The following is a 22652-nucleotide window of genomic DNA, read 5'->3' as shown; positions in this document are numbered from 1 at the left end:
TTCATTCATTCTTCTGGTGGTATTTTTCTAAGTAATTCCTCTTGTAAATTAGGCAATTACTTTTATTTAAACTTGGTGTAATTATCCTGGAAATTCAGTGTTTTCTTTACATAAAAGTTCAAGAGGAAAGTTTTACCAAATACCAAAGCAGTTTTGTGAGATTTGCTAATTGAGACTAGATTTTGGTGGGGAAGCATGTAGTGAAGAAAGTTTATTGCTTAGATTTGTTGAATAAATTCAGGAGGTTAGACTGTAGGCCACTTTCCGGGGGCGGTGTGTATAGATGCTTTCTGACTTTGCATTGAATGGGAGGTTTTCTGAGGGTTTTCAGCTTTATGTGTGACTCCTCTTACTTTTATGTGTGTTTTCCTTTGACACTAGATGATTTCTCCTCAACACGGGCTACTTGAGTCTGTGCTTTTCCTCTGCCTTTCAGTGAATGGGAATAGTCGAGTGGAAAGGGAATGTGATGTTTGCCTAATAGCATTTGTTTATTTGAATGAGAGGACAATGACTTTTCTTCCTGCCAGACAACTTCGTGTGTCCTACAGTAAGACACAGGTACTATAGTATTTCTGGAAGCGGGCAGGTCTCTTATTGGGATTGAGAGCTGGAGTAAAAATTTTCCAACCAATTGCACTTTTGACCGTCCTTTTATTACTACACAGGTGCTCTTTGAAGGCCATCCAGGGTTCCAGCTCTCCCTGGACATTTGGTTCATCATATTTGTCAGTATTTGAGTTTTCTGGGGCAGCAGATAAAGGCTCTCATTGTCAACTTCATAGCCAGGCAGAGAGTAGGGGCTACTACTGCCAATAGCCCAGACACATTTCAAGCAGGGTTTCTTCCTTCTGAGGACAGGGAGAATAGGCCAGCCGGACTCAATAAGTAATTCTTGGTCCCTTCTCTGGGCCAGTGATTTTAATGGAAACTTCCTGCACTCCTGTAGCACAGCTTTGCAGCCTTTGATTTCTCAGTCTCTTGGGAACCAGCTTTAGGTGAGCCTTCTTTGGCTGTTTAAACCTTTAGCAATAGATGATAGTGATGAAGATGATGACTAACATTTATTGAGCACTTACTTAATACAAAGTCCTGGGCTAACTGCTTTACATGGGTTATACTTAATCATCTTAGCCTCTTTGTGAAGCAGATAGAGAGTGAGGCTAAGTGACTCGGCCAAGATCACACCACATACAAATAGCGCATCTGCGATTCGACTCCAGGCACTGTGATTCCAGAGCCTGTGCTCTTAAACCCTGTGCCTATCCTAGGTGGAGGTCCATTCCAGTTCTTAATAAAAACAACAAGTGAACTGAGAAGAAGAAGAATTTTAGGGGAAAAAAAAAAGACTGTTTCCCCAAAGGGTTAAGATATTGGGAAACATGTAAACTATTTAAGAGAGTATTAAAGTTTAGGAGAAGTTCTGTGACTTTGAATTGTAACTCACAAAAAAAGCCCAGAAAACATGAATAGTTTATGCATACTATGGTTTATGGCAAAACAATTAAAATAGTTGAGGTGATGCCATCCTACCATATTTTCTGAAATATTTGGAAGTATAGGCGTGTGAGTGCTGTTTGCTTTGGATGCTGAGACCACTTTTTACAGCATTGGGAACACTTGGACTTCCACAAGAAAAATCGTTTTACCATTTTAAATGATGAAAAGGAAGAGTAATCATTTCTCTGAAATTTTGGGCACATACACACAAAAAACCAGGGCACTAAAGAACAGTGAATATCATCCCAAATTTGCCATGATTTATATACAATGTGTAATTCTCAGCAAGTTGAAATGAGTAAGTTAAATGTGTAAGATACTGATTGTTTTCTATATTTCTACCACATACATTTTCCAAAATAAAAGTGTGCTCGGGAGCACCCGGTGTATCAGGGGCACTCGGTAAATGTTAATTTCCTTTCCTTCCCCTTAACCTGTCAGGCAGACTTAGTTTTTGGAGGGAGGTGGAGGGGATGGAAGGAAAAGTTGTAAACGTCAGTTGGAAGTTAATCCAAGAGAGGCGTTACTTTTTGGAAGACATTTGATTTTTCCAGAACGAAATACTCTAAAGACCAGCCAGGCTTTGTCCTCAGGCTGAGGCAAAGATGAGGGAAGCTGAGTAGAAGGAAATGTAGAAATGCTTAATTGACAGACCAAAACATTCAGTGTTTGTCCGTAAGGGACGAAGAGGTCATAGGAATATTTTTTATTCAACGTGCTTCACATTTTGAAAACTCTTTACTCTGGAAAATGTTAAATACATACAGAAATAGAATGGTAGCATGAACTCCCATGAACCCTCCATCTGGTTTCAACAATTACCAGTTTGTAGCCAATCGTGCTTTATCACTTCCTGTCCCTGGGTCGTTTAGAAGGATACCCAGACATTTCATTTCATCCCAAAATATTCCAGTGTACACCTCTCAAAGTTAAGAACCATCAAAAGCTCTCAAGTAGGAAGCCAGTGATCAGATCACAATAATAAGATATACATGATATTTATGGTTATTTATTCCAAAAAATGTTCATTGAGTGCCTACTAAATGTCCGTAAGGCCTTTGCAATGTAGTGCGGAGTGCCACAGCCCCATTATCGTTTTGGTTTGATGACATGCACGTGGCATTTGCTGCGGGGAGCCACTCTGTGCATTGGAGCATGTCGAGCAGCATCCCCGGCCTCTGCCCACTAGCTGCCCATAGCACACCCATCCACTGTCAGCTGTGCCAGCCCACAATGTCTCCAGACATAGTCATATGTCCCCTGGAGGGCAGGGGGCAAAAATCACCCGAGGTGAGAACTGTTTATCCTTATGGAAAGATACAAATGCTGTTAATGTTAAAACAACCCAGAGAAGGGGATCATTTACAGTGAAGTAAAGTCAGTAAAAACTGTATCTTAAATGCGACCTGCATAAAGGCCTCCTGAGTCTCCAGCTTCTTTATCTCCCCATCCTTCCCTCTTTGCCAAAAACTAATAGATGTGGGTACCATTACCTTGTTTCCCTTTGGGCTGGCTTGGTTCTACTGTATTTAGGAAAACTGAGTTGGAAGTTGGAAGCCAAAAGCTGAGGTCAGTTAGAAATGTCCTGTTTATGAAAACCATGCCTGACACTCCAAGGAGGAAAATTTTGGTTCTAGAGGTAGACCGAACTTTACTCAGAGTATATGAAAAGATTTAATTCAGAATGTTGATTATAGTTTGTCCTTTCTGTAAAGAACTCTTTATTGTTAAAAGTCTTTTTACAGTAATAGCTAGGATTTCTTTCTGACAACCTTCAACCAAAAGTAAATATTGTCATGTCCACTCTTTTCCTTTCGGCATGCCAGCTCGATTACAGGGTTCTGGTGGAGATCAGACTCTTCTAGTTTTACTTTGGACTTACTGGGGATTTTGGAACAAAAAAGTTACAGGATAAAATCCTTTAACCTCAATTCTGCAGCTTGTACTTATTATTGTTTATGCACAGAAATCATGGAGGAACTTACCCCTGGGACATAAGCAACACTTTTTCTGCATAGTTCTCTGAGAAGGCCCCTACTTGGGGTGGGGAAGAGGATTAGATCATAACAAAAGTCCATTAAGAAATTTAAAACAATGCCATCCATCACACAGGCCTTGCTATAAAACCTAAATTCTTGCTTGTGAGGTCTCCTTGGAGGAGAATCATTATTTAAAACCTCTTGGGGGTTCTGAGTGACAAAATTGAACCATGGGTAGTTAATTAGATGGCACTGTTCCCAGCAGTGTGCCTGTCTCTCATATGATGCGCACTGTGGGGACCTTTAAATGCCTTTGGACTTAGTTCAGCAGATCAAACCACTACTTCTTGAATGTGGGAGAATGTTGTGGTTAGCTACCCCTATTTCATAGGGTTCTTGGGAGTTTAAAATGAAGAAATATAAGTGAAATATTTTTATCCATTGTAAAACACTATACAAACACACAAATGTAAAGCACCATCATTATTTTATTGGTGCTTAACTTTTGCAGATACCCTCATCCAGTGCCGCCATATTGCACAACCCCCGGTGGCCGTGGCGTTGATCCATCCGCATGCGTTCCTTCCCCTAGAGCTGGGCCACGATGCCCCGTGCTGCAGGATGTGATCGACCTAGCGGAGATGGTTATTCCTGAGATTTTACAATCCTACCTTCTTTATTTTTATAACCATCAATTCAAACGCTGCTTATTTTGGGTCAATTTTCACAAGTTGTTTTCCCTTCACTGTGGATTCCAACACAAAGTCTATATTCCTTCTGTACTGAGTGACAATGGAGATGAAAAGAGAGGTACTTGGCACTTTTAAATTCTAAAGAGAAAGGTGTACCCTTCTCCTATAAAGGAGCAGATAGAGACTATTTTCAGTGTGTGGCTCCCACACCCACTGTCTCCACAACTCAGTGCTGCTATCACCTCATGAAAACAGCCACAGACAATGTGTAAATGAATGAGCATGATTATGTTCAATTAAAACTTTATTTAGGGAATAGATTTGAATTTCCCTTAATTTTATGTCATAAAATACTATTCTTTTGATTTTTTTCACCCATTAAAAAATATGAAATGTATTCTTAGTTTATGGGTCATATAAAAACAAGTGGCGGGCCGTGAAATGTAAACCCCCACCCCCTGCGCTGGTCTGTGCTGTTCTCCTTGCTGAGGAGAGCGGGTAGCTGTGCTGAAGTAATAGCTTCTCAATCACTGCTTCCCCAGCTAAGGACAGAGCAATGCTCACCATTCATTTAGCCTGCGAGGCAGAATCTGGAATTCTGGTTCAACCCCTGCCCTGATGCTTTCCAGCTGTGACCTTGGGCTAGTCACATGCTGTCAGAGTCTCAGGCTGCTCATTTGTAAAATAATGGATTTTTTTTCTGCCTCCCTCACAGAGCTGGTGTAAACCTCAAATGAGATCATGGCTATGTAGTACTTTCTAAACACGAAATCATTATAGAAATGTTGAGGCATACAAGCATTTTCATATAGCCTTATTCCACATTTCCTCTGTTGCTTCCACTTTCAAAAAGTACATCCACATTCTAATCATCCATCACCAAACATTTCTGGCAGGCCTGTTCTGTGCCAGGCTGAGTAAGAACCAGACTCTGCTCTCAGGGGCGGGAGGACTAGAGAATGACGTGGTAATGTGGTACATGTGAGACAGAAGAGGCACGGAATGAGCAGAAGTGGGGAAGACCAGCCCCGCTGGGGTGGACATGGGGCAGTGGGAGAGTCGGAGAAGGACTCCCAGTGAAAATGCCAGCAAAGCAGGCCTGGGAAGGAGGGTATGTCAGGGATGGCTTACAATGATAACATTGAGCAGCATAGAGAATTTGGGGAGCTTAAATAACGCTGAGAATTTCAGCATAGATGAAGGACCCCCTTAGGAGAGGAGGCTGGAGAGAGGTGAGGAGAGGAGGGAGTCAGACCTTTGTGTGCTGTGCTAAAGAGTTTGAACATTTTTCCTGTAAGTGAGGGGAGCCATCGAACAGCCTAATCAGGGCAATAACATAACCAGCTCTGGACTCTGGAAAATTCACTCTGGCGGGGCACAGATGGAGTAGGAAATATTTGGAGTAGGGGCCGTGGTGGAGACAAGGAGAGCAGTTAGGGAAGCTCTGTAATAATGCAAATGTGTGAGGAAGAGCAGCTCGACTACAGGACAGTAGCATTAAGGGTAAACAAGATACTTTTATGGAACTTGTGTACATGAAATGAGGAATAATAATACAAGTACACTGGAGAAACGTGGTATTTAAAGGTATTGAATCCTTTTCTAAGTAACTTTAAATGTGTACACAGACACAAATTGTCATGCTCGAATTCCTTAAGTTTAGGTGTTTGCCTTCAAGTTTTTTTTCCAAAGTGGAGGCCTGCACAGTTGATCATCAGAGTACAGTGGCTAAAGTTTCTGAGTGATTCCCGTTATAGTTCTGATATCTAAAGAGGGCAATTGACAGGGCTTTCACAGAGCATTCACAAACGGAAAGTGACAGTCACTGCCGAGATTTCGATGACCTTTTGCTTAAAACTCTATTTTTCTGTGTAATGCATGATGATTTATGTTTTTGTTTCGGGAACAGGTCCAAGCGTTAAGGAACCCAATCCAATTTCTCCACGTAAGTCTTTATGCAACTATTTCGAAATAAAGCCTCCTGGGCTTTTATAAGAATGAGTTGGTTATGGAGCATTTGCCAAACTTTGAGTTTTGATAAGGAGACTTATGCTCTTACTCTCCTTCCCCTCCTTTTTTCTCATACTTTCTTTTTCCTTTCCTCTGTCCTTCATTCTCCTTTCTTTTTCCCCGCTGGACCGTTGCCACTTTTAAACATGAACTTGTTGACCCATTGGTGTATATGACCTTAATGGAGAGGTAGTAACTTTCTTCATTTTAGAGAGAGCAGTTCATTATTTACTTGTTTCAGTTGTGATCTGAAAGTATTAACATACAGCTGTGGGAGTGGTTTACTTTACCTGCCACCAACAGGACTTACCTGCTCAGAGAATGCAGCTAAGAGGACTAGTTGTACCTTCAAAACAATCTCTAGTCCAAAGTGTGTTGGGACAGACAGCTTGTAAGAAGAGAGAGAGAGAAATACCAACTACTACAAAATGATGCATTGGAAATTATCTGGGCCGATTTCATCACTTTATATAGAAGAAAGCTCTGATCCAGAAACATTTAAGTAACTTGCCCCTGGTCGTAATTAACGTGAAGGGAGGACTAGAACATGGGCTTTCTGGCTGTACACCTAGAGCTCTTCTAGGTGATGCTGCCTTATGAGGAGAATCCATGCTTTTTTTTCTTCCCCAAAACTCTCCAGATTAGTCTCCATGGCTGACTCCATCACATACACGTAACAGTCAGTCTGGGGAATTCCTTGATGCGAAGACTGAATAAACCATCCTATTAAATAAGTGTCCTACTTTCACAGTATCGTGGGACAGTCTCACACACCCAGAAAGACACATATGGACATGCTCTCTCATGCTTACCTAGTCTGATTTTCATAAATGACACCTCCATCTTTAGAATTTTAGAATATTTTCAAATAAAAACTTTTAATCATGCCCCACTTTTGGATCTGTGGGTATAAAAAGGCAAGTCATCTTTTAACATTTGTCCTGCGGACTAGGTTAAATTAAATTAGGTAGATGGCTTGGTTCATCTTAACCTCCAGAGAGTTCTTCCCTTTTCTTACTCCTCTAGGAGGGGTCCCCAGCCCTTTCACAAACTCCTTTTGTTCACCCCCTGCCTTCAGCAGGTGAAGTAGTGCTAACCCCATTTTTCAGAAGTTAAATGAACACTGAAGGGTACTGGCTAGAAAAGTAGGGACTGGTCCTACTTTTGGGGTTTGGGATCCTTCCAGAATCTTCTCTACTATGACATACTTTTCCTGCACCCTTTACAAGTGCTGGGGCTGTTCCAGGGTCACATTTGTCCACAATTGGATCTTTTACACTGAAGTGAGTTGAAAAGCAGAGAGCTTTAATTTATATAGAGGTCAGCTGGAGTCCCGTCTGAGTGGAGAGGAACAAAGAGACAAGATAGAAATAATGGGGAGAGCCTATAGCTTAAAGTTACATTATAAACACAGAGACCTTAGAAATCTTTACTCTACTGAAAACCCCCCTTCCTTAGAAAGTGATTTTAACTTTATAAGTGATTCAAAGAAGGTAATTCTCATAAATGAAAGGAAATGTTCTAATTCTGTGGCCTGGAATTAATTTCAAATATGAAATCCTTTTCAACCAGAGAAACAATTGGTTCTATTTTATGTTTTGCTGACCTTGAAACTGACATCAGTCCCCACTGAGAAGTGTTTCCATTCCCCTCATAGAAAGATCACAGTTGGAAAAGTGTTAAAAAGTAGATTATTTTAAGTGACACAATATGGAGTTGTTAAGATTGACGGTTTAACATGAGGAGACTAGTGAAATGTTATAATCTACAGGACTAATTTATCCCCATTTTATGTTTTCTCCTTCTTACCCCTTCCTTCCTGTTATCTTTCCTACTTTTAAATGCACCTGAAACTGTTTGAAAGTATCTGTGCAGTGTCTTATTGTTGGGAGTGTTTAATGAAGAAGAAAGAATGAGTCAGATTTTAATAGTTTGTTGCTCAAAATAATTGAAAAAGGAGGATATCTTGGAAATCTGATAATGTGATTTTTCTTTTGAGAAAAATTTTGCAAGTTATAAATGCAGCATATTTTGTTGGAATCCTGATTTTATCCTCAGATTTGATTAGCTGGTGCTCAGCCTTTCTGACAGTGCTTGTGAAACAAACACAATTGCAATGTGTGATGCAGACCAACTTAAAAGTGTGTATTGGTTTCCCTTCCTACAGCAATTTTCCACGGTCTGGACACCATCACCGTGATGGGCATTGCGTTCGCAGCATTTGTGATCGGAGCACTCCTAACGGGGGCCTTGTGGTACATCTACTCTCACACAGGTGAGTGTGACTGTTGCATAGCAGTCGGCGTGCATTCCGTGTGCCTGCCACAAGCAGACACTCCGTGTTCCCCTGCATGGATGAACGGATGAAATAATGAATGGGAGAGAAAGGTCATTCCCTCTGTTTTCATATTTACATATTTGGCATAAATTGGGTTTTGCAAAAATCTAATTTGCTTCAATCAGTTGTAGGAAAGGGATATTTAAACTAGTTATGTTAATTGCAGTTGAGATGTTGGTGACAGTTCAGCTTCTAATAAAGCTATTTTGTGGTTGGGCTTAATTAAAGGAAGGTAATGTAGATAAATTGGAAATATAAACTATTCCCCCAATGCTAAAGACTTCAGAATAGAAATGCAAATGGGCAGGAAGTGAAAAAGGAAGCCAAGGTTTCATTCCTACATCTGCCAACGTGCTGAGCACTATCCACCAGAGTCCCTAGTCAGTGGTTTAACCCCGAACTTTTCAGCCTGTTAAAAATTCATACCATGTCCTCTTTGATAAACATACAATTCTCATGTCTTTCTATAAAGTTATTTAAATTTTCAAAAAATATTTTCATGAATTATAAACAAATAAAAATGGTGAAATAAAGTGCTTTGTTTTCAAGGTATGCTCCTTCACCCCCCAAATTCACTCCTGCCCCTTCCAGCCACTCGCAAGGCTGAGCCATTCTGGCTGAACAGAACACCTGCAATAGAATGCCCGCCCAGCAAGGGCAGTCTGTAGTGTAATGGGGAAGGAAGGGTGGGCTGCCCTTCTATCGCTTCTTTCTTAGGTGCTTTGCAAAGGGGGGAGGGAAAGGCATACCCTTTGAGGCGTATCTAGCCAGCTGGTTGGTACTGTTTGTTTTTAGATATTGCAGTTTGTACAGCAGGTCCTCAAATAATGTTGTTTTGTTCAGCTTGTTTCATTATAACATTGATGAGATGCCCTAAGAATGCTTAGGAACTTAACTCTTCTTTATATCAATTAGCCTATGGTGAAACTGGTTTTATATGTTATTTCGCTGTAAGTCATGGAACCTATAAATGATGTTAAGTGAGGACTCACTGTGTTGAATCTAGGTAACCTGTGCTGGATTGATCAGTCAGAGGCCAGTGGCAGGCCCAGCCTTTTTGTGTAGAATTTCATTAATTCTCCATTGAACCAGCTAATGCCATGGTCCTTGGCCTCACCATGGGCCGTCCAGCTAGCCAAGCTGAAAGGATGACTGCTTTAAAGAGAAGAGAGGCACTGAAGGGCATTTTGACAAGGTGTACCTTAATCCTCATCAGAATCTGCACTTCAAATACAGCATCCTCCAATCGAGTTATTTTAGGTTATGGCTGGAGGGAATGAACCCTTTGGTGTGTAGCACGGGGAAGTCACACAATCCAAAGCAAAAGTTTAGGGGAGTTTAATAGTGGGACTTTCAGTCTTCACTATTAGTTCTTAATCAGCAATCTTTGAGTAAAGTATGTTTCATGTGAGACAGAGAAAGTAAGACTCTTAAGTATAATAATTCTGAGGATATATAAACACCTGTGAATCAGTTTATGACTATCCTTCCTCATGAACAGTTTATACAAGCACCAGAAGAGATATCTTTTAGCAGAGTAGCATTTTAGAGTAAATAATTTTGTCACAGGAATACTGACATGTTCGGATCTCAAACTAACCGTTCTTTGCAGCTTTTTCTAACCTCCTGCATGGCTGTGGAGTTCTAGGGCTGTTGGCAGCTTATGCTGTATTTTGGGAATGAACTTGAAAGTACTCCAAGAAGACTCTGTAACCCTAAGGATTTTCTATGGGCTAGTCACTCAAAGACACTTAGCACCTGCCTGCTGAGCCATGACTGGCTTTGGCCGTAGAGCTACAGCCACAAACCCTGAAAGCTAGTCTCAGGCCAGGGATGGAGGGCCAGGAAGCCAGGTCCAGACAGAACAGGGCAACCAAATGACACTCACTATTGGAAACGTCCCACTGAACTCCCTCTGATAATCCCAGTCTCTTGTCCACAGCCAAGCTCACAAACCTGATAAAAACCAAGCCTTTGAGATTTGTATTTACTGTTCTGTTCTCCCTCAAGCCAGAGACTTAAGGAAGAGTTTTAAAGTTTTGTTTCTATAGAAATAGGTTTGTAAGTAGATTAAAGAAAACCTCAACCAAAAAAGCTTTCCTGTGGTGGTTTCCAGCAAAATAAATTATGCTGATTTGGAAGCTAAAAGGTTTATAGACACTGTCATTTGGGTTCTAAACCTGTTAGCGTCATATATGATGCAGCTTCAGAATGACTTTTTATTAAAAACTGTAACGTCTGGTTCATTTGAAACATTGCTCATAAGGAATGCGTGTGTCACACGAGCGTGAAAAGGGCTCACTTCAGCACCCAATGGTGGTTTCCTGTCCTGAACCACCCCCCACCCCCAGTTTCATTCCTGGGTGAGCTAGCAGCTAGTGTAGATAAAAAGGGAAGATTCTAACGCAGGGCCGGTGGGGAGAGGTGTGTGCATGACACTGACTCCGAAATTCAAGTTCCACAATAATCTAAGCTGTGGAACTCACGTCTTTTATAGTATGTCGGGGGTTCAGATAGTATCTGCCTCTGTCGAAAACAGTCCTTCATTTGGATGAGTTCCCTTTGATTAGGCTTTCCAGTCCGTCTGCAGCACGGAGCACCAAACCAAGTCCTGTGTTCAAATTGTGGATGTCTGTGGATACTTACATACCTGGGATGTGTGTGAGTCTAAAAATGCTGGGCCCCCACTTTATTATGTGACAGCTTTGGGCACAATAAGGAGTAGTTCCTTAAGGCTGTATTAATTGTTTGGTAATTCCATTCCTAAAACTTAAATCTTCACTAAGATGGTGGCAGTCGGGGTGGAAATGGAATCATCGAATCTGCATGCTCTGGAGAGCCTAGCTAGGCCAGGGGTCCCTAACGTCTAATCCACGAAGGCCCCCAAAGTCATATGCAATTTTTGTCATGTGTTCTTTTTTAGGAGAGGGGCAAAAGCATTTACGTTTTATTAAAATGCTTAGCTTTATCACGGTAGTACATGTACGCAGTTGAAAGGTGAAATACTTCTACAAGACTTGTTATGAAAAGCATGAGTCCCCTGCTGCCCCACTCACTCCCTTTCTCGCTCGGCAGAGCACCCTTTTTACTCTTAGCTGATTCTTTTGGACATTAATCCATATCTCTAAATAACATGAATCTACAGCTACTTCTTGCCAGTTTTAGGCCTTTTCTGTTGATCTCTGACTATGGAAAATGAGATCATAGGTCTTGCTCACTCCTATACCCCAATTGTACATGCATGCCCTTCTTGTGCCCTGACCGCCACCATCCTCCTAATCAAATTATTCTGAAATTTGGGTCACATCAGTATTTACTGTATACATTATGACTACCTAAATTCTAATCACAGTCCAGCCATGTAGTATAATACTGTTTTTCCCGTGTGACTTTTAAGTTTCCGTAGGATCCATCATTGTCTCTCCCTCCACCCCTACATTATCTTAGTTTTTTATTTCCTTATCACTGCTTCACCTGTTGACTGTCTGCCAGCTGTTTCAATCTCCTCCTAGCACATTTAGATAGCAGGCACGCTCCGGATTTGTTTTCTCCATCACTCTTTCCTAGAGCCTTCAGACCTGCTCCTGTCTGAGCTGGCTGCCCCCTGCGGTCAGGCACTGCTGACTTCCCATGTTCTTCCACCACCCCCAAGGAGTCCCTGCACTTCGAGTTGCAAGTGGCCCATGGCCCGTGGCCCGTGTCTCCCTCCTTATTGGTTAGTGATAGGGGGAGTTTATGGATTTTTTCCTCGGGAGATATTTAAGCATCGGGTGCATGAGAGGGAAATGTTTTCACACCTTGCATGTCTGGAAACATCCTGATTTTATACACTCAGGGGTTTAGCGAAGTATGGAATTCTAGATTATAAATTATGTTCTTTCAGAATTTTGAAAGCACCCCTCATTGACTTTTAGCTCTGAAGATTGCTTTTGGCAAATTCAAAGCCATTCCGATTCCTGACCTGTTGATTCTGTCTGGAAGAAAATTTACAGTGATAGTTCTTCATTCAGGTGTATTTTCATACATACTGCCGGTCGTTTGTGCAGCCCTTTCAGTCTAGAAACATGTCCTTCAGCGCCGATTTTTTTTAAGAGTTATTGATTTTTTTCTTACCCCTGTTTTCTCTCTCCTGGTATTCTAGAAATCATGTTATTTGAAAGTTGAACTTCTTGAGTTATCCTCTACTTTTCCTTTTCTGTTTTTTTATCATTTTCCTTTATTTTTTAGATTTCATCTTTCATTTTCCTGTTGAGTTTTCAATACTGCCTTCAAAATTTTAAATTCTAAGAAATGTTTCCTGTGAATTAACAAATATATATTCTATTCTTGGGTGTAATATCATATCTCTGAGAATACTAATACAGCATTATTTAAGAGTGAGGAAATTCTGAGCCTGTGGGTGGGGCATACTGATTGTGAGCTTCATTAGGGTAATCTGGCCGGGCCTTTTATTGAAGAACTCCTGATATCACATTTTTGGATCTCCTCTTGAGCTCTTCAGGTTGTCTGTAAAACAGGTTTTCCTGTTTCCTTCCTGGAGGGGGTAGGTCTGGCTGTTAGCATTCTGAGGGTCACAGCACTCAATATATACACTTTCATTTAATCCTTTTTCATTGTGGTTCTCTGCCCTCAACTGTGCCTGGTGTCCCCGAACTCTGGGTTTCATCTTCTGTAGATAGTAAACTTCCTGTCTTTCTCCCTGGTGAGGAAGGGTGGGCCCCAGGCCAGTGGAGTAAAGGAGGGGGTTTGGAGAAATCTTACTGCTTCTTTTACAGAAGTTCTGCCAACCCCACTGCTTTGTAGACCCATGTTCACCTTCTCTTGTAGGGGCACCTGACACCACCATTTCCTGATTTTCAGGGTTCTGTTAGAACCTGGTTGTTTCTCAGCCTTTTCTTCTGTTGGCTTAGGTTCTCATCTTTTGAATCTGCTAAGTCAGTTACTACTCACCCATTTCTTCAAGTGTTTCCAGTATTTTATTGCTACTGTTGCTACTTCAGCTTGCTGTTTAAAAAAATCTGTAAATTGTCATTTTGGTGAGATTTCCCTCCAGGCCTATGAGTTGGTGGCAATTCTCTACCATATAATGTCTCTATCTCTTGATATCCTAATTGTAATTATTTCACAAGCTCAGTCCTTTAGAGAAGTTTTCAATCACATTTTATTGATTTAAAAAATTATCCCTCCCTGTTTTCCAAGCTGCAAGACCTCCCTGTTGTAGGGAAAACACTGTAGGATGGATGGGTTCGTTGTTGTTATCATTTATCTTAACTTGCCTTTTTGTCCCCTGAACAAGATACACTCAAAGTTGGATGATGGCAAAAGGAGGGAGAAGAGAAGGAGAAGAGAAAAGGGTGGGGGAGGTGCAGGCGGGGCTGGGGAGGAAGGGCGCCCTCCCTGTGTGTTTGGACAACCCATAGGTGTGGGCTGTCATCAGAAACTGGACTTGAAGCTGTACTGTGTTCAGCTGCTAGTCTTATTACCTGATCCAGGTACATTAATTATATTTCCCTTCAGCAAACACAGAGATTATGCTTACTTCACGGGGTTATTGGAGGTGAGAGGGCTTAAAGAGGAAATGCATGTGGAAAGCTTTTTGAAATCCAAAGTTCTACAAGAACATAAGGCATTTAAGGTTGTTTAGACGTGTAGGCAGAAAGAAAAATCTAAGAGTGGAAGGAACACTGTGTTTCACGGATCAAAAAACACTGAGATCTTAAATTAGGTGTGCCTATTCCAATCCCTCAGGCTTCTATTTAGCAATACTCAGTGGCACAGACCCGGGCACATACCTTAAGGCATGAACCCGGGTCTACTTGAGTCAGGGTAAGAGCTTTTAATTAGGAGCATCTCTGGAGGCTTCAGATGTTTTTAAAGGGCTAAAGTTTCTTCAAGCTCCCACTGCTAGTCCAGGTGAAGAGAGAAACAGCAAGAAGATAGGCTAAGTGACTAAGTAAAAGGCAGGAGACTAAGCCCCAGGGGTCAGAAAAGTGCAGCTGGAACAGGGACCACTTTGGTGTGCCGTAAAGAAGGCAGGGTGCACTCTTCGCCCAAGAGCTCAGGTTAAGTTAAAGTAAGAGACTCACAGAAAACACAGGTGCGGAAGCAAATAGGTTGGCTGTACTGCAGAAATATAGAAAGAAAGTGGTAGGCAGGACATGTGGAAAGATTTTAATTCCTGTCTTGGAACATTTCTCCTTTTCCTCATAACTTATAGCAACATCTAATCCATCCCTCCTGCAGAGTTTTGGCTGCAAAAGGAAGCTCTTATAGCCTGGAGAGTGGGGTGAGACAATTTTTGAAAATGATAAATAGTGATTGAAAACTCTAAACCAAAGGTAATCTTGTTCACTCTCCTTACAGGACTAAGTTTGTAAAATAATTACAATTAAGAAATCAAGAGATTAAGATATTAATTGGTACAAAATTACAACCAACACATAGGCCTGGAGGAGAATATCTGTCTTCTTGCCGGCATCAAGTAATGTTAAATCTAAGTCACCCCCAGGCGTGTGGTTTTCAATCCAGCGCATAAATCTCTCTCAAGGAAGAAATTCCATACATTCCCCTAGAACTAACCAATCCTCATAATCAGCCAGTTCTCTTCTATGTGACCGAAATCCCTGTCATTGATACTTAAACTCATTTCCTCATATTCTGCCCTCAAGGGAGATAAGGAACAGCTGCCTGTTCCTCTTTGTAATTATCCTCTGTGGGCAGTATTTGCAAACAGTCTCCTTCGGGCTAAATAATCAAGATTCCACTCACCTTCCCTTAAAATTCTTCTGTCTGTGGTTTCCCCATAGTGCCTCTCCATGTCATTCACATCTTTCTTAAATAAAGTTTTTCCCAGGATCTGCCTTGCTGAAAGACTTAGAGATAAGGACCCAGTTGTAAAGTAGACGCCACAGAGGTGTCAGGAAATCAGACCTGGACAAATCCATGCCAAGCTAAAGAAATAAAACAGATTACCATCTATAAATATATATATATTTTCCCTCTGTTTCTAAAAGCATCTCTGGCAATATCAGGCTCGGCCACAAAGCTGAGTGGAATTAAACTTTGTCTTAACACACCCTCCTTCTGAGTATCTCGTGGGCCAAATGCCTCTTTTCTGTACTCACTCTCCCTCTTCCCCAAATCTCTCTTCCTCAATGTGGTCTGAGATTTTAGGAGCAAAACATGAACACGGAACCCATTTCCGATGGCCATGTTTGGTTTTATGAGCAAGAAACTTTCCTTAAACTCCTTAGTAGTCATGAAGTGGACCCCTCAGCTGAGCCCTGCGGCCCTCCCTGCCCGTCTCCTCCAACTCATCTCGAAAACCCCAGGTTGTGGTGGGGCTGGCTGGTTGGTTGGTTTGTTCGCAGAAGCTTGTGCACACTAAACTTCTTTCCTCGTGGTGACTTTTTCTGTAGTACCACTTCCATGTGACAACAAAGAAACCTTTATTAATTTCCCAAAAGGTACAAGTTTTTAACAACTTGGTTATGAGGAATGGCATATGTGAAAATAGCCACAGAGGTAGAAGGGATAGTCTAAAGAAGGTATTTTCAACATTTCCAAGCAGATTCACTGACAAAGATTTTCCTTGGCATACTGTTGGCTCAAGTCAATGGATTATCAGGTTAAGGTGACTTATCCACCTGAATAAAATGTATCCTGCAATCTCGAGTATAAGGGACTTCTTTGTTTTGTTTTGTGTGGGGCTTCATTTGGGACAGTTTTGCATCAGCAGCACAAGAGTTTCCAAAACTTAGGAAGTTTGAGACCTTTGTAATGGGCACTGATTAAAATAAACTGACATGGCAACAAATTATATTTGGCAAATAGACATCAGAAAGCAAATATTCAGACTTCCTGGGCAGGGAGTAGTACTGGCACTTTTCCTGAATGTGAATAATCAAGCACATGTCAAACTCTGGACGAGACAAACTTATTCCCTGGCCATAGATGAGCCAAGGCCACCTCGCTTGACCTGCTCTCAGGCTGAACAAACGAAGCCCAGGTGAGCCAAGAAGTGTGGTTGGGGTGTTGACTTACCTTCTGCTTTTCCGATACAGTATATCCTTTCTTTGAATGGGGAAAACATTTAGAACGTCCTTCACACACAGCCACATCATGTGGTCCTCCTAATTAATAACATGCGGAGGCAAATGGGTGTGGACGAACATGTGGATTGGGAGGGCGCTGCAATTTTAAAGTCTATCACGAGTTGTTTGGGTCTCTGGAGGTTTGGGGGTTTTTTGTTTGTTTGGTTGGTTTTGGGGGGGCTGAATATCAGAATAGCTAAGAGATTTGATTTCTTTCTAGAAATAAAATTCCCACTGTGGGAAAACGAGTTTCTGGCAGAAAGTCGCTGTCCTTGAGGCAAACCTCCCCACCTTTGATTACGTGCATACCAGGCAGGTAGAGGGCAGTGCAGTGAGGGTTCAAAATGCAGATTGCCGAGAGAAGAAGAGTGAAAAGACAGTGTTTCTCTGCTTCTGTGGAATACTGACCCCTGTCTCCCCTCCATCCCAGCAATCCCAGAAGAAAAGTAATCAGAGGAAGTACAGCAAGGGCCGAATATACAGCAGGCGTATCAACGCCCTGAGGTCGATGCACACTTGCGTGTTGTCGCTGTGTGGGTCCCAACATGGGTGATGGGGAAGCCGTAACCAGACCCAGGGACACGAGCCAGCCGTGCCTTTTGCAGAACTGCTTTTTTGTTTGGCAGAGGCTTTTGAGGGGCCCCTGGGAGGCAATGGAAGTACCGAGCTAAGTTCCTGTGCTTGGAGGGCAGGGCCTTTGCTCATGTGTTTTCAGCTGATAGCTGAGTATTTTCAGCGGGACAGGAAAGAGGAGGCTCATTCATAAACAGAAATGGCCCTCTGGGGTTTCCCACATTGGAGGGGGCTGAGGGGAGACTGCTGGCCAGTGCCTTATGAAGTTTGTACTCTGACTTTCAGAGAAAATGCATTGTTTGTCATTGGAGAGCCTTGATCACTTCTCTCTACCTAGAGCCATTTTTGAGGGCTGCCCTGAGGCCAGTTTCACTGGAGAAATAACTTAATTCTAGAGGCTTTTGCAGTGCTAAATGCAAACCATGTGTGTGACCGGGGTTCCTTCCTCTCCAAAGCGCTGCACGTTTGGCACAAGGATGGGTTTAGCTCAGATGCAGTGGGGTATGTAATGAGAAGTGGGATGTTTACTGTGTTAGAAGGTACTCACAGAGCTCCCCACTCTGAGCCTCAGGACAGAGGGTAGAGTTCCCTGGCATCTGCAGTCCCATGTTTGAACAGCTAAACCCCTAACTCAAAAGAGTTTTCCCGAGAGCTGGCTCCTCTACTTCTTATTCTTAGGTTCTGCTTGTGGCACGTGACTCTCTCTGCTTTGCTTAGGAGGAAGCTGGGCTTCACCACCCCCATTTTGAACAGTGCATTAATAAAAAGGTGCCCAAACTGCCAATGGTTTCTTATGTCAGTTTAAAGGTCTCACCTCCCAAACCCTGCAGAGAGAGGAGATGGACAGTGCTTCCGGAACACAGGTGCCGGTCAGTCCGATCACACAGCACAGGTGGCGTTGGTTTCTTCCAAGGTCGTAGGCACTGACATCCTGGGCATCCATCCTTCAACCATCAACGGTGTTAATCATTGTGACTACGGGTTGGTCAGCTAGAAAACAGTTCTTGTTTTCCTATGCAAGAGATTTTAAAAACAACAAAACACCAACAAACAGAACAACTTTATGGTGTAAGGCCTTCTGGTCTAGTTGCTTCTGCCCATGATTGAGAACATCAGATAAAATGGCAAAGGGCGATATGGTCTTTTCAGGAACGCACAGACATAATGTGTCTTTCTTTGCCTCTTTTCTTTATCATCTGCAGGGGAGACTGCAGGAAGGCAGCAAGTCCCCACCTCCCCGCCGGCCTCAGAGAACAGCAGTGCGGCCCACAGCATCGGCAGCACACAGAGCACGCCCTGCTCCAGCAGCAGCACAGCCTAGCCCAGCGGCCACTGCCGAGGGCAGGGCCTGACAGCACATGTGTCCAGACTCTAGAAAGGCTTGATTGTGGTTCCTTTGTAAAGAGAGAGTGAATTGCAATGTAAACATCACCTGTTATATTCACCCCCCACCCAGGGCTAATCTGAATGTGACCCCTGGACTTCCATGTGAGAGAGCTAAGGCGGTGGCCTCCTCCACCAGCCCCTCTCACAGGTTTGGGGGTTTTCAATGTGAAACACATGCCAGTTTTTAAAATGCTGCTTTGTCCAGGTAAGAACATCTATAATTTGGGCCCCTGAGTTCTACCCAGACTCAAAGAGTTGGTAAAGGGAGGATAGCCGGATAGTAAGAACAAGTGAAATGTGGCCAAAGGTTCTTCTATAACTGAACCAAGATGTAAAACAAAAGAAATGCTTCGAGACTTTCTAAGTGCACTCCTCCCTGTCTCATTTGCACCCCTGGATGCACACTGCTCACCTTGCGGCCACGCCCTGTCAGGGCCTTGTTTTCCTCATGGGTGCTGCCCTCAGGGACTGCATCCTGACACGCGTCACGGCAACATTCCCTCTTGTGCCCCGGGCCAAAACCAGTGCCGGTCACAATGACCTCCCTTCCCCCGCACCAGCACACCGACGGCAGAAATGTCTTAATGCAAATTTCTTATTTCTGTGTAGGCATGTAGAAATTGAAAATGGCCAAAACCTGGGGCTGCAGATGTGTGCCCACTTATGACATTGTGCTCTGATAAATTAATGTATAAATTAGGGCAAAATTTAGTTGTCCAATTAAGGAGGAATTTGCTCGGTGGCATATATGCCAATATGTAATATGTCATCTGGCACATTCGTTTTTCTCAGTTGAAGAAGAAGAAAAAATTTATCCCTTTTTAAAAAATGTCCCATGCCTTCAGAATCGAAACTTAAATATGTTTGGGAGAAGTAGTGTTTTCACTCAAACCATGTCAACCTTTTTGAGACCCTTTTGTAAAAACCGAGCTTTTGTAAGATGCAAACGCACGGCAGACCCTGTTGGGTTCCAGCTGGTTACGTCAGCGGCATCACCAATGCTGCCAAGAAAGCGCTGAGATAGGGCAAAGGGCGCTTGTTTGGATCGCGCTAGTTCTCTTGCCTTCATACATCCCAAACTCAAAAAGGATTTAGGGTGGAATAATATCATGCCACTTTGCAGCTAAAATAAGCTCAACTGATACCTCTATGTTAAAAAAGAACGCCAGAGGAAAATTTCCATGCCAAGTCATTTACTACTGAGGATAGCTGTATTGCAAATAAATATTATTCTTTCTCTAGATTCCCCGCAAATGACTCAAATTTTTACAAATAAAACAAGTTAGATTCTACCCCCAAATATTCATAAACACGTCTCGCTGCCCTTAAAGTAAGGGAATTGTGCCTGGGGCAATGTGAATGGCACCTTCAGTAGGACACGCTGGTGACACTCAAGGCCTAAGGGCAGCATCTACAAGGCGAACAAGTAGGTTACCCAATGATAGAGTAATATTCTGATTGATTTGATAGGTGTAGACAGTCAGGAGAATTTCAACCAAAACAGATGAGTTGAAGGCTAAGATTTCCAGGTTGTCTATGTTGATAATTTTGCATATTTCCACATACAGATGAAGATCTGAGATTAGAGAATATTTTTCCTTTAGTTAACTTTTTTTTAACATAAGGGTATCAGAGTGGAGGTCCTAGATTATGCTACCTGTGTTTGAAAATAATGCGCTTTGCCTAACCTTCAGCAGAATGTATTGTTTTAGCATATTCTATGTATAAAAAGGTTTAAAGATGTCTTCAAAGAAGACTAGAGTCTTTAAGTCACTTATAGCTATATTTTACTACAAAAATTTGTGTATAAAGATATATTTAAGTGTTTTAGATTAAAAAAAAAAAAGTTACTCCATATGAAATGTTTAAGTCCAGTTACTGTGAATTCTTTTAATCAGTTCTTTGCTTTAAAAAAAAAAAAAACCCTTTCCATCCTGTTAAAAATAAAACTAGCTATTAAGAGGTATTAAAAGATCCAGTTCTTACATGGACAGGTTTAAACATTTTGTAATATATTTAAATGTATATTTTTGAGAAAGATGCTAATTACCAATGATTTTATAAGTAATTTAAAATTAATTACAAATTTATAGATACAAACCAAAAGATTTTAAAGGAAAGAGAAGAAAAAAAGACAACTTTTATTTGTTTGGGTCTGATTGCCAGAAGTATTATTCAGATCAAGAAATCCATATTGATAAAACTTGATCCCATGTTAATTGGAGAGTGAATGTCATTAAGTATTTCTGAAATGTTTCTTTTAAAATGAGCATTAAAAAAAAATAGTGTTTTCTCCCTAGTTTCTTGTTACAGCATTTCCAATTGCTTCAGACTTCACAGTTTTAATACAGAATACAAGTTCAACTTTATAACACGTTCTGCAAGTTTCTGTAAAACTCTTGTTGTATTCCAGTTAAAGTCTCCGCTCTGCTGTTTTTTGTTACTTCTGCAGGCTGCACCCTTAATTCGCAGAGGCTGTTTTGTTTTGTTTGGTTTCATGCTCAAGCTGTTGTTGAAATGCTCTAAACTCCAAGGCGGATTGTCTCTGTAACATCCTAGAGCTTTTCACCATGTGGTGTTTACCAGCTGTGACTCTGTATTTTAGAAGTCAGAAATTCCTTCTGTCTAAGCTGTTTCTATAGCATTTTCTAAGCCACCACCACAACAAAAAGATGGCCTTTTCCTTGTCTGTAATAAGATTGTAACCCCGTTTCCGGTGTGTGTTCTGTCGTGGGCATGCTTGTGAGCCCGAGGTCTTTCTGTGCTGTAACTACCTCATGGTCTGAGTGCCGGGTGTACTGCTGGTTGCATTGACAGAGCACAGTTTGTTGGATGAATCGTGTGTGTGATTTTTTTTCCCTTTGTCTTAGCTGGGGGTGTTCATGAAACTGACAGATGTTTTTCTGAAAAGGACTATTATCAGTTTTCAAATACAATACTTCTCTCTTCTGGTTTTCCCTGAATGAGCCTGAGTTTGTTGCTGTTTTTCATCTATGAGGGTAAAAAGAGTACCCTTAAAATCCCTGTGGCCAGTTTGAACACCCCCGTTGTGTGTAGTCTTTTTCTCTGTTCATTGTGTTGGCAATTTTGTGAACATGCTTAGATGTATAGTTTTGATAACCACAGTTTTAAGTACTTTATTTGTGCATAATAAAAAGATATATATCAATTATTAATACACCTCTTGTTTGGTCATCATTAAATTCTACCCTCGGGCTGGTATAGTCCTTTTTCATTGTGGCTTTCTTCTAAATGCATCTCCTGATACAACGGGGTTAGTGAGGAGTGGGGAGGGGGAAGGCTGAGAGAGTACCGTAGGCTCACTGGAGCGGAGGGAAGGGATGCCCAGACCAAAGGGAGAGGGCAGCAGGAGCTGTCACTCTTCTCAGAAAAACAGGGCAGGGGACCTAAAAGCGGGCATCAGCTTTGGACTCCATTCCTGGGCTTCTGTCGATCTCCTAGAGTCAAGGGAAGAGAAATCATAAGTGTTTTGGATCCACTCTTATCCCTTTCAAATCCTCAGTCCTCCTTGTAGCGTTCTCTCTCAGTATGGCACCTCCCCCTTCCAGCTGTCCAAACCAGAACCCTGGAGGTCAAAGTCGACTGCTCTTTGGCCCTCACACCCCTAAGTTAATAAATCCAAGTTTATTCTACCTTTGGAACATCTCTCCAAACCACTGAGTTATTTCTGTTCCTACTGCACTTACCCAGACTCCAAGGCCCATTTCCTCTTAAGCTGAGTCACTGCAGCACCCTAACCAGTAGGCTGACTTCCCGGCTTGCTCTCCTCAAATTCTGTCTCCACGGTGCAGCCAAGGGAATACTAAAGAGACTCAAATCAGGTCACTTCCCAATCTAAAGTCTTTAAGTCTTACCTACATTTGCCTTCAGGATAAAGTTGAACCTCCTAAACATGGTTTGAAGAGAATCATCTGCCTACCTCCCCAGCCACTTCTCTCCCCTCGCTAGAGCTCACCAGATAAATTTATGTTGTGTGTAAATTATTTTACTATCAGAGATTAAATTGTAACATTGAATATGTGTTTACAAATCACATTGTTATATCCCTATCTTCTCCCCT

At 41.9% G+C, this 22652-nt stretch overlaps 1 protein-coding gene across 1 annotated transcript in view; it reads left to right on the top strand.

Moving 5' to 3' along the window:
- The window catches only part of TGFBR3 (transforming growth factor beta receptor 3), a 204321-nt gene extending 182572 nt beyond the window's left edge, over positions 1–21749 (top strand). The window contains exons 15-17 of the mRNA XM_024565495.4: positions 6081–6116; positions 8349–8456; positions 18388–21749. Coding sequence (XP_024421263.2) covers positions 6081–6116; positions 8349–8456; positions 18388–18506 — 263 coding nt within the window. The 3' untranslated portion in view covers positions 18507–21749. The remainder of the gene's footprint in view (positions 1–6080; positions 6117–8348; positions 8457–18387) is intronic.
- Positions 21750–22652: the final 903 nt, after the last annotated feature.

This window comes from Desmodus rotundus, chromosome 3, assembly GCF_022682495.2.
Source record: "Desmodus rotundus isolate HL8 chromosome 3, HLdesRot8A.1, whole genome shotgun sequence".
NCBI lineage: Eukaryota > Metazoa > Chordata > Mammalia > Chiroptera > Phyllostomidae > Desmodus > Desmodus rotundus.
This window is presented reverse-complemented; position numbering and strand designations above follow the sequence as displayed.